The following is a 19,703-nucleotide window of genomic DNA, read 5'->3' on the forward strand; positions in this document are numbered from 1 at the left end:
AGGAAGGGACAAAATCTCCCCCTAGAATGCAGCATGAATCCATGCAGGACTTCATTCCCAGATCTGAGGGGAGCAGGAGAAGCATCCCACAAAGTGGAGAAGTGGGATGGAACAGAAAGAAGAGGAAGAGGAGTGTGCCTGGGACAGACTGATGAAATCTCCAGAGGGTGCAGGCAAAGCAGTGCTTGGGATAATTTACCCACGTTGAACACTAAAAAAGGTCTCCCAAGAAACCACAGAGGCAGAGTTTGGAAACCAGGAAGGAGCAGTAGTGAGGGAGCTGTTAACAAGGATCTGCATTTGGGACCAGTGTTCTGAAAGAAATAATTAATTGACATCTGGAGACAGAGCCACAGTCAATTTAAATATGGGCCATTTTCTTTAAGAATATGAATCATTGAAAAAGTTGTCTCCTATTGCATCAAAGTGTCTTTCAGGGAAAACTAGATGATGATACAAATACCCCTAAACCTACCGAGGATCAGTCTATTCCATTTAACTGCACATCACTTGGTACAAAATATTTTTAGCATTTCAACAAGTGAACTTTGGAGCTGCTTTAAAAGTACTCTGCAGAATGTTACTGCTTTCTCCCTCTGGTACCCAACAAAGCTGAAGAAAAGCCCAACTCTAATATTATTCATCAAGTTATGCAAATGCAGGTTTCCTGTGGTAGTTAAACAAGTCTAAACAAGTATTTTTTTATCCACAACTTATCAAACACAGAGTGTGCTGTTCTTTAGCTTTTAAATCTAAATCCTCCTGAACGCATTCCGTAAATAAACATTCCCGAGTCAGTCATAGGAACTTGTATTGTGCTGCCATAAAATCACTTGTGTACTGTCTCCTTTCATTAGTTTTAGTGGGTTTATTGTCTTATTAGCTCTCATCATTGTTTTATTTCTCCAGGTGAGTGTTATTTGAAGCCCAATAATTCATGTATTCAGAATTTCTGCCCTGAGTGACAAAGACACCTCCATGAAGCTGATTCTGCCCTGATCCATCCAGCTCCCATTGTCAGATTATTCAACTGTTTTAGCAGAACTGAACCCCTCAAAGTGTGATCAGAGCACACAGGGGAGGAGAGCCCAGCCCAGGAGATGGGGCATCTGCCACTTCAGCATTGCCCCCCTTCCTTTGGATTGAATCCTCTGCAGATCTTGCTACTTGCATGAGATTTTTACATCATTCTATTTCACATTTTTGCTGCTAGGTTTCATCCATGGTGCTCCTCTATGTTTTTCTTTACAACTTGTCGTACTACTAGCAACCAAGGTGCAAAAAAGCGTGTCAGACAAAACAAGGCCTATTGCCTGCAGGAACAGACTTGCAACCAGAAAATACAAATATTTGGAAATCATAACTCATGCTGAAATTTTCTTTTGGGTTTCAAGGAAGCTGAGTGGCAAAGAAATTGATTTGTTCTTCAATGTCCTAACCTGGCTTACACAAAAGACAGAAAACAGTCTTAAATTATTTTGTCTCTGCAATTTCTATTACTTGTAGGCTGTGCGGATCTGAAAATCAATAGCACACAACATCTTGGTCTTGATAAAAACATAATTTGTGAAGGATTTCAGATCAATTTTTTTCTCAGTGTAGGCCCAATATATATATATATTTTATAACTGTGTCATTTAGCTGTGTAAACTATCCTTCAAGATAAGGGAAAAAACCACCACAACAACAAACTCTCAAACAAACAAAACCACCCTGCCACTGCTTCTCTTCTCCTTTCTAGGTGTGCTCACAACACAGCTCCTCTGGGGTGCAGATGAGGAGAGCAGAAACTTCACAGTGAAGAAAACCAGGAGTATTTTAGGTGTGGCAGGGGTAGGGTTGATTTTCATCACAGAAGCCCACGTGGGGCTTTATTTTGGATTTGTGACTAAAGCAGTGCTGATAAGGGTGCTATTGCTGTGGTCAGGCTATGGCTGAGCAGCCATCAGGGTTATCTTCATTATTTTGTTTCTCTTCTTTTTTCTCACTCTCCCTCCTCAACCAGTGAGCTGGAGCTCCACACATAGACAAGGACTCTGCTCCTTGACCTATCTGCCCAAATCTGCCCTGGTTAGTGTGCTTTTGGTAGGTCACAGATAAACTGCTCTCGTTAATGCATTAACAGATACAAACATATTTCAACATGTAAAAGACATTAAAACGTGTAAAAGATAAAGGGCTAACTACTTGGTGAGAAATCCCACACTGCTGAACCCCAGTGGTAAGCTCTAGAATGCTCCACAGTGCAGTGAGCTCCAAGGAAGAGCCACAGCCAGAAGCAGTTCTGGGAGGTACATCTCATTTTCTGATATTAAACGGTTCTGAAGGAAAAGCAAATGCTGCCAGATACAAATCTACTTTGCCAAACTCATGTTGTTTCACCTATTTAAATTTCTCAAACAATGTAGTATGAGCATAAACTTTTCATTTTACATCAACAGATCTTTCTTATTCCCCAGAGCTCTCCTTCCTCCCTGGAGATGCATTTTCCAATGACCACTCCATATTCAAAATTTAAAGACCCATCAGTTATATGATTTCTAACACACCTGCAGGAGCAGTGAAAATTCCCACAAGGGGTGTTGTTTATTTGTTGTGCCTGTGCTACACAGGAATTACACTACAACACAGACTTGTGAGCTCAGTAATTAACCTGAAATGTAATGGCGGGACAAAAAGGAAATTTAATTTTCCCCACCTTTGAAATTCTTGCAATCCAATTCTCCTGTTCATTTCCATGAGCAGCAGAGATGCTCCCCCACTGGAACAGGACCAGGCTGTGCCCAGGGATGCTCAGCAGGACCTCAGATCAGGATGGAAAGCCATTTATAGGGGCATTAGATGGGCTCTGTGTGCAGGAACAGTGATTCCCCAGTGACCACAGCAGTGAGGGACCTCACTCGGGCCCTCAGGGACCACTCCGACCCTCAGGACCTCACTCTGATCATTAGGGACCTCAGACCGTGAGGGATCTCACTGACCTTCAGGAACCTCACTCTGATCCTCTAGACCTCACTCTGACCCTCAGGGACTTCACTCTGACCCTCAGGGACCTCACTCTGACCCTCATGAACCTCACTCTGACCTTCAGGGACCTCACTCTGATCATCAAGGACCTCACTTGGGCCCTCAGGGATCTTACTTGGACCCTCAGAAACCTCACTCGGACCCTCAGGGATCACTTTGACCATCAGGAACCTCACTCTGACCCTCAGGAACCTCACTGACCCTCAGGGACGTCACTCTGACCCTCAGAGACCTCACTCTGACCCTCAGGAACCTCACTCTGACCCTCAGGGACAACACTGACCCTCAGGGACATCACTCTGACCCTCAGAGACCTCACTCTGACCCTCAGGGACCTCACTGACCTTCAGGGACCTCACTCTGGCCCTCAGAGACAACACTGACCCTCACAGACCTCATTCTGATCATTAGGGACCTCACTCCGACCTTCAGGGACCTCACTTTGACCCTCAGGACCTCACTCCGACCTTCAGGGACCTCACTCCGACCATTAGGGACCTCACTCCGACCATGAGGGATCTCACTGACCCCCAGGCCCTCCCTGGGTCCCGCGTGCCATGCTGAGGCTCAGGGCTCTCCCTGCCCCAGCCAGGCTGAGGCTGCAGTGCAGGCAGGGTGGAGCAGCACCCACCGTGGCAGTGTTTCCTCCAGCAGCATGCCCCAAAACTCAGAGCAGCCAGGCCAGGCTTAAAATCAGCTGCACTGAATGCCCAAGTGCCTGCCGTGGCTGTACCTCCACCCTGCATACCCAGAAAAAGTTTCAGAAGTCTTTAAGCTCTTTAAAGAAAAGGGGATCAAGTGTATATCTTCATTTAAGGATGGGGACACCCTTGACATGACCCAGATCATCACCAGGAATGGCATATTTCAATTAGCTTTGCCCTGTGCTGATAGGACTTTGCATATCACACACTTTCCATACACATTTAATAACTGCAGGATTTTCTTAAGGAAAATTTTCAGATTTTATGAGACAGGAAGAAGCATGAAATTATAAGGTTTCTTTCACTGTTCAATGAAAAAATCATTAACAATAAAAGTTACTGGATTAGAGGCAGAGCAGAGGAAAGATGGCCCAAGAATGTAGGCAATGATTGGGGATTTCAGAAACATGAATTCAAATCCTAGCTCTGCTACAGTCCTTCTCCTGGCACATCACTCAGGCTGCTCAATTTTCTGGCTTCTCCTTCTGTAATAAAGAGATAATAGCACATCCTAATCTCACAGGAATATTGGAACTTGATATCTCTTAAATGCCACGGAGCTGTGGAAATGAACTTGATCAAAACCCCCTTAATGCTGCAATCTGGAGAATATCCAGAGTGCAAACAATTGCCAGTGAAAGTATTTTGGGTGTTTACAAGCATGTGGAAATTTTCATAAAGTCTGAGTAGGAAAATGTCTGCACTGTGATGTTTATGCAGGGAGTATCTCAGTGGTGTCAGAAACCAGGCTGCTACGTACAGCAAATTCACAGGCACAGGCCAGGCTGCATTTAACCCTTAAGGCTTTTACTTGGTTAACTCAAAACACCACTTGGAAATATGGAGAATTCAGAAAGTTCACAGAAGGATCCATCAGAAAGAAACAGGGACCGAATTCTTAAAAGAGAAGAAGGAGAAATTAGGAAATTGTTACAATATTTCTTTACATGTACATTTGTTTACAGCCAAGGGAAACTTACAATGCTAATTTTAGTTACAGAGTTATAATTGGCATTAATCTACAGTGATATTGCAAGAAAACCCTCGTGTTAGGAGTCTGCCTCTGTTTTCAAATGTCCTCTTTGATTTCAGTGAGCCTTATGCTCCTGAATCTGCTTTGAGAGAGTAACTTTAGCTGCCCAAATAAATACAGAAATCATCTGCAGCAGTGATAAAGCACAATCTAAACAAGGACAGTGTCTTCCTTTATTTCTGTAGGAAGATCATGGTTTCAGTGAACTGAGCAGCAGAACCACCAGTAGATCACAAGCAGACCACTGATAATCTGGTCTGTAGCCCTTTTACCATTCAGGAAATTACAAATTACAGCAGTGGTTTAACAGGGACTCCTATAAACCTGCTCCCACACAACTGCTCCTTTGTCCAAACAAATGGTGATTTTACTCATGCAAACTTCACATTAGTGACAGCAAGAAAAAAATCCACAACATTTTCTGCCACTGTGGTAAATGAAACCTTGGAACATGCAGGCTTAAAAAACCCCAAGCCCATCAAATTAAACAAAAGTATATTTAGCTCCCTAAACAGGAAAGCACAGATCTAGTGAAACATCTCTAAGTAATGGAAAAGCAATATTTCAAATCAGCCACCTAATACTGAATTACCTAGCAGCAGACCTAGGAAAAAAAAAAAAAAAAAAAAAATCCAACACAGGTCAGGCTCAGCTCCCCTAGTTGAGCTTTTTCTGAAGCAAAAATATCCATGAGAATATTCTGCTGCTCATCATTAGGAGCAGGTAAATGCCTCGCTGCTCCTGGTCCTTAATGAATTCCTACAATAACTGTTGAAGATATTTGAAGTTATTGCAAAACAACAATGAATAATATGACAGTGGAGCAGATCCTAACAACTAAACAGTTCCCCATCCTAGCTGAGATAAAGTAATGGAGCAGAACTTACTGCATCATTTACGTTGTCTAACTACCATTCTTCATCCCTTTTTTATTGTAATTTGCACATATCAGTAATTCAAAGTGCTGCAATTTTAAAAATATTCAACTCTCTAGACTAATACTCTCATTCAGACTGCATCAGAATAGAGAGAGATGAATAAAAAGAATATAATAATTTTTTTTCTTCTATATTTATTAGAATGAAGTCATAATATTGGTTTCTTTCTAAGAGAAAGTGGTATTTTATAATAGGTCTCTTTCACAATTTTTATTCATGCCTCTCAGGTAGAAATCCCTAGATCACACTAAATTCCTCAGACTCCTCCATGGCATGCTATGATATTTTGGAAAATAGATTTATTGTTTTAACAATTTTTCAAGATGTGTTTAATGAGGGGAAAAAAAGGACTCATAATGCTCTATAATATTTTCCATGCGATTACAGCTATTTCTTCCTTATTTTGTTCTGCATGCTTACAATTCCAAGAAAAACACAGCTCACTCTAAAATTAGACAAAAGGGGTTTAAATGCCTTTCTTCCACTGGCTCTATAAGCCCTTCCTGCAGGTGCCTCTGCATCACTGCCAGACTCCTCTCCAAGGTAAGATTGGAGAGAAAAAACCTTTTAGCTTAAATATCTTTACCTCCAGCAGGATTTAAAACATGGAAAATCATGGCAGACCTTCCAAAGGATGAAGTTGTCAAATTAACATGAAGCAGCATCCCTGGCTCATCCTTTCTCTGTTACTTTAAAATCTCCTAGTCAGGGAAAGGTGTTACTAATAAACAAGATCACTTAATTACAGTATGTTTATCAAATTATAGAACAGCTGTTGCTGTATGCACAACCTGAAGAGTTAGAGAAAAACAATAGGATGGGCAAGAATTGTAGAAACTTTCTGCCAAACACTGAAACACTTCTGATTTTCTTTCTTTTTTCAAAGAAGAAAGTGCAATACCTTTGGTGCAACACCAAAGGGAAATGTCTTATTTGCCAAAGGATTGCAGTTTCGGGCACGGGAGGCGTGTAGGGGAGGGCAAAGCACAGCCATTCATCTTTCAGAACAAGCTCAGAGAAATGCAACACAGCCCAAGAGTGCAGCCCTGTGAGCTGAGAGCCCCGCAGCAAGCTGCCCTTCCCTGCCAGCACTGAGACAATCCCAGCTCCTGTGCCCCAGTTTGGGCAGGGACAGCACAGCCAGAGCAGGGTGCTGCTCCTAGCACTGCCCTCTGCAGCATCCCCACCTCTTGGTCTCCAGGCAATGGGGAAACCTCTCCATGCCAGGGAATGAGTGAAAACTCTGCTTTATCTGGGTTTTACATCCATTTCTGCTACAGCTTCCCTGCCAGTCACTAGCTGTGCCTTGATTTCCCACTGTATATTTGGAACAATTCTATCTCCTCTGCTTGTCGTGTTTATTTTCAGTGGTTTTCTGGAGCTCTCTTCTATTGTTTTGTTTACTGGTTTGCTCAATGCACTGCAGCTTTGCTGGAGTACTGGAGGTATTGCTGCACCATTAATAGAAGGTCAAACACCCAAATCCATAGGCTGTGAAACTGAATTTTAAAATCCTCCATAGCTAGGCTGTTAAAATTAGACTTACCTCAACATATTTCTCTATCAAAAATGAAATAGGAAAAACACTGCAAAGCAACTATAGCTAGGAACTGAACTAAAATTCAACCCAAGGACACTGAAAACAAAATCCAATTATTACAAGAGATTTTGAGAAGGAGTAGATATTCACTTCAACACATACAATTCCAACACCTTAACACCTGTGTGCTGGACTGGAATTTCTGGTTTGAAATGCTTTTTTGCAAGCAGGGAAGGGGACAGAGCATTTCAGCAGTGTGGTAGCTGTGCCCCATGTCCCAGGGGTGAGGAGGGCATCCTGCCCAGCCAGATGGAGCTGCCAGGAGCCAGCTCCCATCCAGAGCTGTTTCCAGGCAACACTCGGGGCTGGGGCTGAGCCTGCTGACACAGGGACCCTCAGCTGATGGATGGTCCTGCTGCTGGGCCATGGGCACCAGGAAAATAATCAACAAATGATGCACGTGGAGGTTCGGGAGCGTTAAACCTTCCTCAGGCTCCAAACGAGCATTTTCTTCTTCTTTCTTCTTGTAGGTGCCCAAACCTCTGCCTTAGCTGGCTGAGGGAAAATGAATATCTTTTCCTGGAAACTAAATTTATAGCTACTGAGGCACTGTGTTCACAGCCAAATTAATGTTAGCTTCCTCAAAACATGCTCTGATTATCTCAGGGACCGCTGTCTCCCCTGGGTTGGAAACCCTAACCTCCTTCGTGCAATTTTTACCAGAATTTTTCTAACAAAAGCTGTCAATTGCATCAAATTCTGCTAAGGGCTGTAAGGTTATTCTGTGCTAGAAAACACTGTTCGTGACAGAGGAAAAGCTGAAAGCAACAAGCATGCTGAGCACTACAGAATTGATTTAAATCTATCCTCAAGATGAACAGGCTTTTTTTTTATCCAGTAAGCCATGCAGTCTTTTTGAAATAATGAAATCTTATTTCAAAGACATTAGGAGGAAGATTGTGTTCAGTGTAGGAGAATAAATGCAAAACTCTTCTTTTTTTCTAGCAAGGACTGTGTGTCTAATTTTTTCGGTGACATGAAACTTTGGGTGTTGGGGCAGAACTCAGCTCCTCACATTAATACAGGAACAAAAAAGTGAACACAGTATATTTCAATACCCATGTGCAACACAGAACAAAGAAGAGTGTAATTATAAATGTTTATAAAGCAAAAATATATTCCGCCTAATAGAGAACAAGCCATGCTTATTACCTAATACAAAATATCTGTGAACTGGAGTTTATTTTAAGCAGATGATTATTATTAAGAAGTAGAAAATACACATCTACCACGAATTACAGTTTTCTCTGATACTTATGTGTTTAGCATAAGTATAGAAAACTATACCCTGAATAAAAAGTGTTTAATCATTATTGGGTTTATGTATGTGCTACAAAGAAAAATTTCACTAAAGAATAAACTCCAAGTATGAATGAGCAACAAGTGTTTTGGATTTGAAAGAGAAATATAAAAAAGAGAAAAGGCAAAAAAGAGAAAAGGCAAAAAATTAATCACCACAAATATTTTTTTCACATGTCCTATAAATATTGGAGCTTAATTCATGATAGTCCCTATTCTGACTTTAGAGAGACCATTTTCTAAAGGCAAGCATGATGAAATAATTATCCATAGTTGTTCTGAGGGCAAAAAGTGTCTGTGAGTAACCTGTACACAAAGTAATCAGCCAAAGGTGACACAAACACAACAGTGGCACAACCCAAACATGCACAAGGCAAACACAAGAGAAAATAACTTTAACCTAGAGCCAGAACCAGGCAAGATTATTTCCTAAGGATGTCACTGCTGACTAAAAGCCCTCAGAGCCTTTGCTCTGTGAGCCTGGTGCTGCAGCAAGCTGGAGAGTCCCAAGGAGTTCTGCATGAATTGTGGGAGCTCAGGAGAGATGTGGGAAAATCAACAGGCAAGACAAAAACCAGGGACTTACTGAGAGGAGGCTCCGCTCATGGAAACAATAGGCACCACTCGCATGGGGCTTCTGGGGAGTTTCCTGGGGAGAGAAAAACACAATCTTACTGGGAATGAGGGATCAGGGCAGCTCCTGCCTGGGCTCTGCCCTCACAGGAAGATCCAACAAAAACTACAATTGCTAATGCACTGCTTGGGCTGCCACTGCACACACTGTTGGGTCAGAAGTGTGTTTTTATTGTAGCACAAAGCCAAACAGCAAAATCTGGTTATCAATTCACAAGTGTGATTTTATTATTTATTAAACATTGCATGGACAGTAAATGTGTTCAGACAGTGTGCAGTGCATTTGAAACCAAAAATCTATGTTTCCATTGCAAATTTGCCTACTAAATAGACATTATTAAGCAATAGCTGTAAATTTTTCCCAGCACAGGTTTCTCTTTCAATAGGAACACACCACTGTAATTTGCTTTTTGTGTATCTTTCAATTGAAAATTTGTAGCATTTCTTGCAAAAGAAAACTTACCACAAAATTCATAAACAAAAGGAGGGCATTAAGAATATATTTTACAAGCACCTATTTGGAAATTCCAATAGGGTAACACACTATTCCATGCCATTCTTTCTTATTAATGAGCAGCTGTGGCATGTAAGATTTTACTGAATCATTCACTGAATTTTAGTAGGTACAGTAAGCTCAGCCATGTTTTACCTAACAGATTCTCCCTACATACATTTTTCATTTCCACATGAAAATGGCAATATGTACTCTTTGATACAAATACTCCTGAAAATAGAATTGTTGCTCATATTCTGAGTCTCCAAAGATAATACACACCTAGGTCAGAGTATAAACAAATCATTCTGTGAGTAAATTAATATACTTTTTATCCACTTCAGTAAAATTCCTAACAGTAAACATATTGGGTATTTTTTCACAAAACATCCTGCCCCTTATATGTGGCTTCATATTAAACAAAAAAAATAAGTAACTAAATAAAAAAAATCAGTGGAGTTTTTTTCTAATGCAACTGAGGAAAAATGGGAACAAGAACCACCTGTAGCAGAAAGGCACATGCTCAGGCAGCATTGCAATGATCACACACTGATAAAAGAACTTCAGAGTTTGGAAAGGTGACAAGCAGGAACAGCAAACACTTGAATTTCTGTCTCCTTGGAGCTGGGACCATCACTAGGGGAGCATCTCTTAGAGCTGAGAGCCAACTTCACACTGATGCTGTCAGTAACAATGGCAGCTGCCTGACTGCCCAAACCCTCCCAACAACCAATTCTGAGCTGAGCACACAAGTTTCTGTTCATCTCTGTGTTGCTGGGAACACTTTGTACAGATTTCTGCCCACCCAAGGGAATACCCAGCCCTGTTGGGGCACTGCAGCCCCCTGGGCACCACCAGCACTGGTGACATTCCATCACCACTCAATGTGCAGGTCACAAATCCCACAGCCCTGGTGACATTCCATCACCACCCCACTGCAGGTCACAATTTCCAGGGCTTGTACAGACCTCTGAGCCAAAATTATCTACCTTATCAAGTACACTGAATTTGTTATTGAACTATTCTGGAAATAGCTAAACAATGAGCAAGATTTCAGGCATATTCACATGAGTTTATGAAGCAACTTTCAGCAGGAGGAAATACTGGAAGAAGCTGGAAACTGCCAGTAGTTTTGTGTGAAAAAGCCCTACTGTAATGGTGATAAAATCCTATTTGCAGGTCTCAGGATAACCTGGTTGGCTCTGGACTTGGGCTTTTCACCTTTTCCTTCACACCGACACGAAATGCCATTGAGAACTGCCCACACGGCTACAAACAATCCTGTGGAGAAACACCACATGCACATTTCCAGTGCTAAATTTGCAGTTCCACAACTGCCATAAACTGTGGCAAAACACGAAACAGGCAAGTTTTGCACTCCTATGACTGAGAAATAAATTCCCAATCAGCCAAGTTTTGCTTGCAGCTGGTATTACAACATTTGCACATGACAGGCACACAAAGAGCAGCAGAACCTGGCCACAGCTCCTGCTCTGCTCAGAGACAAGGGAAACTGGAGAGGCAGCTGGAGTGTGTAGGGAGAAGTTTGGCAGAGATAATGATCTATTAAGATTCACTTAAAAATGAAAAAGTGTTTCCAGGTGAAAGTGTCAGTACGAAGATACCCCAGGGGCTTCTCCCTGGGGCAGCAGCTCAGGCAGCCCCAACAAGCTGAGGTTGTTCTGCAGGGTCACTGAGACACAGAGCCCCAGGCCATCCAGCAAATATCACAGAGCCAAGCATTCCAAGAATATCCCAGACATGTTATTATTTTCCATTAGAAGTGGCTTCGTTAAGCATTATATTAAAGAAAAAAAAAAACAACCTAAAGCAATAATAAAAATCACTACTAATACATATATACAATTACTAACTCTAACTTAACATCTACTGCTTCAGACCTTTATCAAAAGCCTACGTCTAAATTGATCTAATCTGATATTTTTTAATTTTGTTCTAAAAATGCAATTAAACAATGATATCTCCTGCTGCAAGTTAAAAGCCATTCCCTTTAGATAAGAACCAAATACAACAAGCAGTGAGTTCTGCCATCATTAGACTTCTAACCATATTACTTCTATTTTGAGGCTTTTTTGTTTGGTCTCAGTTTAATTTCCTGTCAGCCTTACAAGAGATTTCTAATGTTTGGGCTGTAGGATATGCTCTGATTAAAAATAATCTTCCCAATTACTGCCTGGCATGACTCTACTGCCACATGCACTCTGCCACTGGCTTCTGCATTTCTGTCAGCAGTAATTGTGTCTGTACCTTCTAACTGTAAATGAAAACCCAGGGGGCATATTTGGGTTCCAGTTTCCTTTGCCCAGCCATATCTTTTAATTTGCACTGTCTGTCAAAAGGAGATGTTTGTAGGCACTAAAAGGAAATCCTCAGAACATCAGGTTGAAAAAAGGGAAAAGAAGAAAAAACTAAATGCAACTGGAATATGATAAACCACATTTGATATTTATGCCAGGATACTCAACACAGAGCAGCTCACTGCATTGATTAGCCTTAGAAGAGGGGACTGAAACCATTTACTGAGCATTTCTAGCTGCACTTTATTACCATTAAATTTACTGCTGAATCTTAAGCATCACCTTAGTATGTCTTTGTATTTTTTTAAAATTCAATCACTATAATGAATATTTTACAGAACAGCATTTCTTATTACAATGGAAAAAAATTATTATTTCTCAGGCTCCGGGCCCTGGCCTCAACTGTGCCTTGGTGTTTCCATCTCCAGCCTGGGTGACCCTCAGACATGCCCTGTGACTACACTGCCCCTTCTCTCCAGCCTTTGGGCTCCTGTGGGGACTCTGGGCCCCAAGGGTCCCCTTGCCTCCATCCCAATGGGCTGCAGCTCCTGGAGAACCCTGCTGGGTCCTGGGGCTGCCAGTGGGATGCCCTGTGAAGGCTGACCCAGAACAGAGGCTGGGCAGAGCTAAAGGGATTTATTAAAAGGATCTCCTCAGTGGATCCACCTTGGGCAGCACAAGAGCCCAGCCAGGGCTGCACCCCAGGTGCACCAAAATGGTCCCAAGATGCACGGCTGGTCACGGGATGTCTCACTTTTACAAGTTCTGCTCCATTGGCACCTTGGAGTTCATTGTCCCATTCCAGCTTCAGCCCAGGCAGTCCCATCCTGTTTGTTTTTCTCTCTCCAGCCCACGTTGTTTGTGCTCTTGGGCTGAGATTTGGATCATTTGTCCTTGGTGCCCAGCTGGAGCAGGAATTGTTTTGTGTCCCTGCTCTGTGCAGAGAGCTCACCATCCCATAATATGAATCCCAGACCCACACACTAAAGCAACACAGAAGCTGAAAAATAGAAGCCAAAACCTGAGGCATCACGTGGAGCTCCTGTGTGAGGAGCTGGCTCTGCTCTCCAGACCCAGCTGGGCTCCCTGGGGCAGCCCCGAGCTCCTGGGAGCTGCCCCAGGCCCTGCTCACCTGCACCCAGGGGCTCACACCCAGCTCTCAGTGCAGCCACAGCCACCAGGGATGTGCTGGATGCTTGTTCAGACCCTCACAGGTTCCCTCTTCCTCTCAGCAGCCATGGAAAGGTGTCCTCATGTCCCCATGTCTGTGTGACACGAGCAGGATGGGATCAAGGTGCCCCGGGGCAGAGAACCTGGCAGGACAAAGCACCAAGCACAGGCCCTGTTAAGAGGGCACAGAAGAAACTCCAGGAGGAGAAAAAACACCTGATATAATGTCAGGAAGGAAGTTTTGGAGGTGAAACATCACAAGCAAGAATTCACATGTGGGATCCATTGGGCACTGCAAAGGGTAAGAGCATGAAGACTATTAAGAAGACAGCTGCAGTTATTGCTAGAAACGAATATACACTATAAAATGAATACTGTAAAGTCTTCTGAAAATACTTTTTTATGAAGTCTCAGTCTCTGATCTCTCAAAATTAAGCAATTCTTTTGTCTAAGAATTAGACAAAATGAAAATGGTACACAGCACATTAGGAATCCAAGGGATGCAGAGAGCATATTTTTGTACAAAGGAATCATGGAAGTTTTCTTTGTGATAGGAGGATAAACAGTGAGATTTAGTGAATGTGAGCAGGGATTTGTCCAAATAGCACTTAAAATTGAATAGCTTCTCTTGGCAGAAGAACTGATTTGAAATATTAAATGCAAATGTTAGTGCTCTGCACTGTTTGCCGGTTGATGCTCTATTCTGTATTGTTTATATCTCTACATGAGGGCAGACACTGGAAAGGTGAGAACAGAATCAATCTCAGCTCTGTCCTGAACCTTAGGCACAGAACTCCAGGTGCTTCCTTTCGTAGGGCTCTGCCCCTCAGTGCATATTCTGTGCAACAAAAGACTGGTAACAGAGAACTTCAACACATCAACTGAAGGGTCTGTGCAGTGGAGGTTGTGACCACTATTGCCTTCACAACTGTACGGTGGCACAGAGGAAAACATGGCACAGATCTGTTAAAATATTACTTTTAAAATATTGTACAAGCTGTGTAAGAAATCCTTCGTGTCCCTCTGAGCCCTAAAGGGCAGCAGAGCTGCATGTGCTGCAGCACAGAACTAGACTGTGATAACCTCAGGCTATCCTTGTTTCTATTTCCATATCTTACTGAGATCAAACCATCATTTACCATGTATATCCCCCTACCTGTGACTGAAACTGCCATAAGGTTGAAATAAATACTTTCTTTTTAAAAAAGAAGGTAAGCCACTGAGTTAAAAAGGGTTACTCCTGTGACTGAGGCCATGTGGATGTTTATTTTATTCACCATAAAACATGTAGGATTAAGTATGGCAGCAAACATATCTTGAAGTTGAAAGGAATGTGGGTCTCTTATAAAAAGACCTTTCAGAATTTTGGCTGCAGAGACAGCTCAGAGGCAGAACCTCAGCTTAGGGAGTGTCAGCTCCTCTGCCAATGCAGGGAAGGGGCAAAGCCCAGAGCATGAGGAGCCTCCCCATTCCTATTGCCATCATGACTCTTATGAGTCACAGAGCTTTTCTTCTCGTGGTTTTTTGTCTGTTTGCTTCTCCCCACTTTTCTACAGTAGAGCAGGTAGAAAATTCCACCAAACCAGCAATGCTGCTCCCTTGTCAGCCATGGTAACACACAGCTGTGCCTGCCCAACTGAGATCACTCATCACTCATTCCAGGCAACAACGTGCTCAAACGAGCTGCAGAAATTACAGAATCATTTGAAAAAGGCTTGACTGTCCTCATCTGCCACTAGAGAAGTTCTCCTACCAATTCCAGTGGTGAGCTGCTAGCCCTGATAAACACTAAAAAGCAGGGACATGATACTTCCAGAACAGAGGCATTGCATTCTGCATTTTTAAACTAGTGGTTCTCTCATCAATCACAGGTCAAGAAATAAATCACACCGCTATAAGCAATGCAGTTTAGAAAGAAATAGCCCATGTAGAGAAAAGAATGGTAAACTTACCTATTTGTTATTCTTTTTTAACAGAAATTTTGACATTGGTTAAGAAATGTAGATGTTAATAACATTTCAAATCAAGGACTAGAACAAGAAAAAATAAAAACAAATCAAAGCCCACCATTGTATCCAAGAGCTTTGTGATTTATGACATAATTATTCTTGGAGAAACAGCACACCTCTAGGCTACATCTCTGAGCCCTAACAGAAAAATAATAGTTAGAGGGTCCATCACATTCCACAGACTGGAGCATGTCTCTTGTGGACAAAGCAAAGAAAAAAATCTAATTTGGGTAGACACACCAAATTTTCTGATCCAAAGACATTTCTACCACCACAGAAAATAAAAGAATCAATTCACACGCTGGAGACAGAGAGGGGGTGGGGTGGATCAGCTGGCAAACACCAGGAATCTCCAGGAAAATGGACTTTTGTAAGGTCATCATGGCTTGAAGGGGTCCAGCCTTCCCCCAGACACATAAACCTCGCTGGAGGCATCCCCAGCCCGTGGCACCCAGCACAGGCCACTGCTGCACGGAAGGGAGAAGTTACTGCACCCTTGGCACAGGGGCTATTGTAGTTTTATCAAAAGGACTCTTACTGTTCATGCAGAAAAATCATTTCAGTCTGAAAAAGAGGCAAAAATAAAATAATCTAAGCCTGCCATGTTTGAAGATTTACTCCTGCTACACATAATTACTACAACTGATTTCAAAAGACAGGTTAGTGTTTGTTTTGTACAACACAGGAGAGCCTTGGGCTGAAAGAATTATTTATTGTTTCTTGCAGCTGGGTGCAATTTGACAATGATTACAAAATGTAAAATCACAAGCAGGGAGAAGTCCATGCAGATCCCACACTTGAATTGAAGTACTCTCCTCTGATCAGAAGGAAAAAAAGAGAAAGCTCAGCTGTGTCGAGCAGCAGATTTTCCCTAAGAGTTAACATGACTTTCCATGGGAGAAAAAAGGACCAAAAAGTACAAATTATGTAACCCATGGACATCAGTGCAAAATGATTAAGGCAAGATTGGTTATCTGTAAATAAATAAAAGGTGAGTTTTTAAACTAAAGTTCTTTCAGCAGGAAAAGAATCAGATTTGTAAACATCACACATTTCTGAATGACCAGTCCCACAGATTTTTTTCCTTCCTCCATGACCTTCCCCAGCATCCCAGGAGAATCCCAGCCTGCAGGCAGTGCTTCCTCCCCACCACTGCCAGCACAGGAGCTGCAGCCCAGCCAAGTGACACCTGGCAAATGAACCCACTCATCATGGGAGGGGCTGCCAAGGCTGGGACAGGAGCCTGCCCATCCTGCAAATCTCTCACACAGCATCTGAGCCTGACACTTAATATTCACACTGCCTTGCAAGCTATGTACTCAAGGATAAAGCTCAGTAATAATAAAGATTCACAGTCTGACAGGCTCAGCATACAAATTCTCAGTGCAGAGCTCACTTTGAATATATATTTTTTTTTTAATCTTAAAAGGAATCAGAAATTTTCCTCTTATAAAAGAAACAACAGTACTTGCCATTTAGTGAGGGAAACAATGAAAGGAGAAAAGAAATTTTACTCTAAGTTTAGATATTGGTAAAGAAGCACCAAAATAAATACTTTATTTCAATATCAGAACAGTGCGTCCCCAGTCCTTGTCTTGCTCATCAGACACAGGAATACATCAAATAAGATATGCAGTTTCTTTTTTTGTAGGCCCAAATCCTTTCAGCCAGAAATACACTACTTTAAACCATTTAAGAAATTGCCCACACTTGCAACAATTTGTGGCTTGTATTTAGCATGTCAGCTGTGAAGCCAAAATCACTGGAAATATTTAAAACCTCAATGTATGTTACTCAAACATGGTACCTAACCAGTGGTCTCACTAATCCCATGTTCCCAGTGAACAAACTTCGAGGTGCTGTTTAAACTTCATTCTGCCCCTCAGTCTTAGTCATGTTTTATTTCATATTTTATCCAACATTGCTTAGTACTGTGCTTTGTATTAATATTAATTGTTAATATTAATTGTATTAATATTAATATTAATATTAATATTAATATTAATATTAATATTAATATTAATATTAATATTAATAGTTTATTTTACAGTGGCACTGTAAAGTCATAGCCCATTCTTAAATTTTTCTATTTAATGTTTACTTTATGTTACAACAACCTGGCAACTTGCTCCTAGGGTGTTTTTTGTTTGTTACGTAAACATTATAGATGTAGGAAGTGGTGTAAAAGGAACAAAATTATAATTAAATTCCAGATAGTTTTTACACTGAAAAACTGTTACTAAACATTAGCACCCCTTAGACACTTTTGCTTGTTTTGTATTTTGCTTCAAATGTCTACAATTCTATTAATAAATTTACTTTTTTCTTTTAAAACCACATTGCATCCAGCTTAACTCCATCTCACCAAATCACCTTGTTAGTCACACTTTGATTCATTACATTTCACTGCCTTTCATATTTAAATTATTCCATTTCTTTCCCTACTCCCCACACTTCTTTGAACATGACAAGTCTCACTTTGTGCAGCCAATCCTCACATTGCACCCTCACAGAACTCCCTCTATTAACACTTGATCATTCTCCCTATGAATTTTCCTGCAGAACTGCCTTCTAAAACAATCCCAAATTTGCACATTCAGTCCCTCCCCTTAATTCCCTTTACATTTCATGAGCAGCAAGACAGTCAGCACTACAAGGAGCCAAGCTGCATCGAAAACCAAGGGATAAACACTGAATTCCAGCCCTGCACCAAGCTCCTCCTGCCTGCTGGACCTGCCCATCGGGATTGAGCCAGGAATTCTGGCTCCATCCCTCTGCCCACGTCCCCCAGGATCAGAGGTTTTGTGGAACACAAGATACAGAGGATTGAGGCACACTGGAGAATGGCTTATACCATGAAAATGGAACTACTTTCAATCTCCAGAGGGAATAAGCAGCTGAATCTCCAGATGATACAAATATGATTATCACAGCATAAAGTGCTCTTCATCCTTACTCTCTTCTTGACCAAAACTACGTTTCTCAGGGATTCCACTCACAATCAGAATTCACTTCTCAGACTTAATACAGGAATGAAGCAATAGCTCCTCTATTCCCATAAAAATAGTTTTCTTCACAGATTTCTTAACTGAGCCTTAGAGAAAGATCATCTCCAATGCTAAGCAACGGATAAGCAGTTCTCTTTAGAGAGTGCAGATATGGAAGTACAGTAACCTGAGCTCAGCTTGAGGATGAAGTGGTTGAAACAACACTAAAGCTGGATGTACCCCAGAGCTGCCCTCCCCACGGGTGTGTGAGCAATCCTTCCTGCCAAACCTGGCTCTGGCTCAGTGCACTCCCCACCACTGGCAACTCGGAGGAGGCAGAATCTTCTGCAAGCTGATTTATCCTCCTGAAAGCTGCTCTGCTGCTCTTTGGCTTCTCCAGGCAGGAGCTCAGTCCCTGGGAGCTGGGAAGCAACCACAGCCTCCAGAGCAGCCACCAAGTGCCCCAAGCTGCTTGCCAGCTATAATATCCAAGTTATTCTCTCTATTTGCAACTCATCAAGAGTTAGACTGGATTCAAAAAGCTGCCACATTTACCAGAAGCTGCAAATCCCAGCCTGAGTGACCCAATTTTCTGGGCAATAACCAAATCCTGTCTGGCTGCACTGTAAGGTGTCTTCATCTTTCCAGGGGTTAAGAAAAATTGTCAGAAGGACTGGGAGATAACAGCTTGCTCCAATGGAATTTTATTCCAAGTCAAATTAAAAATGGCTCAGTATCTTCTTACACAAGGCAATCACTTCAAAAGCATCAGGTACTCACTGCTGTCAGGCAACAGTTTGTCTAAAGGAATCATGGCAATATTTTGGGGTTTTTTTTCCCTAATCTTGCCTTGTAAAACATTTTGGAAATGCTTTTGAAATTAAACACAATATTAAACATTTTAAGTAATGATTAAGATCTAGCCTACTAAACCAAAACAAGATTGTTTTCTTTGCTCAAAAACATACCTTCATAGTTTATAGCTTGAAAAGCTGTGCAGGAAGGAATGATTCAAGTCTCAGAGCCACAAGTCAGAGAGAATTGGTAAAATGTCTTTGTCCTTTTTAAATATCAAAGCTCTTCTGGATATCATTTAGATCTACCCATCATAATTCAGATACTTGTGAATAATTCAAGATGTTATGCTTTAACTTCTATCAGCAATTCCCTTAAAGAGGAGAAGTAAGTAAGCAATTCTTATAAGTTATAGCATAGATCCATATAATTAATATTTTAATTTACTTTACCTGTCTTCCTGTTTGCTCTTGTGATATTAAGCTGGTATTAAATAAACAACACACTCAGCTAACTTGTCCTACTTTTCAAAGATGCTCCAATTTATGTAATTGCTTTATTTGATTTATAGTTGCATCTTTACTTGAGTTACATATTCTGTTAATGTGCTATCAATGGAATTAGCTGTTTATTAGTAGGAAACATTTTTAAATGAAGCCAGCATTTTTATTGCAAAAGGAATGCACTGCTTGTACTT

At 41.6% G+C, this 19,703-nt stretch overlaps 1 protein-coding gene across 26 annotated transcripts in view; it reads right to left on the reverse strand.

Annotated features, from left to right (window-relative positions):
• Nucleotides 1-19,703, reverse strand: part of RBFOX1 (RNA binding fox-1 homolog 1) — a 1,274,894-nt gene that overhangs the window by 651,087 nt on the left and 604,104 nt on the right. For all 26 annotated transcript variants that reach the window (XM_085591760.1, XM_085591759.1, XM_031506147.3 and 23 more), the window contains one exon: nucleotides 9,188-9,250. In XM_085591760.1, coding sequence (XP_085447886.1) covers nucleotides 9,188-9,250 — 63 coding nt within the window. The remainder of the gene's footprint in view (nucleotides 1-9,187; nucleotides 9,251-19,703) is intronic.

This window comes from Lonchura striata, chromosome 14 (genome assembly GCF_050655825.1).
Source record: "Lonchura striata isolate lonStrDom1 chromosome 14, ASM5065582v1, whole genome shotgun sequence".
Lineage (NCBI taxonomy): Eukaryota > Metazoa > Chordata > Aves > Passeriformes > Estrildidae > Lonchura > Lonchura striata.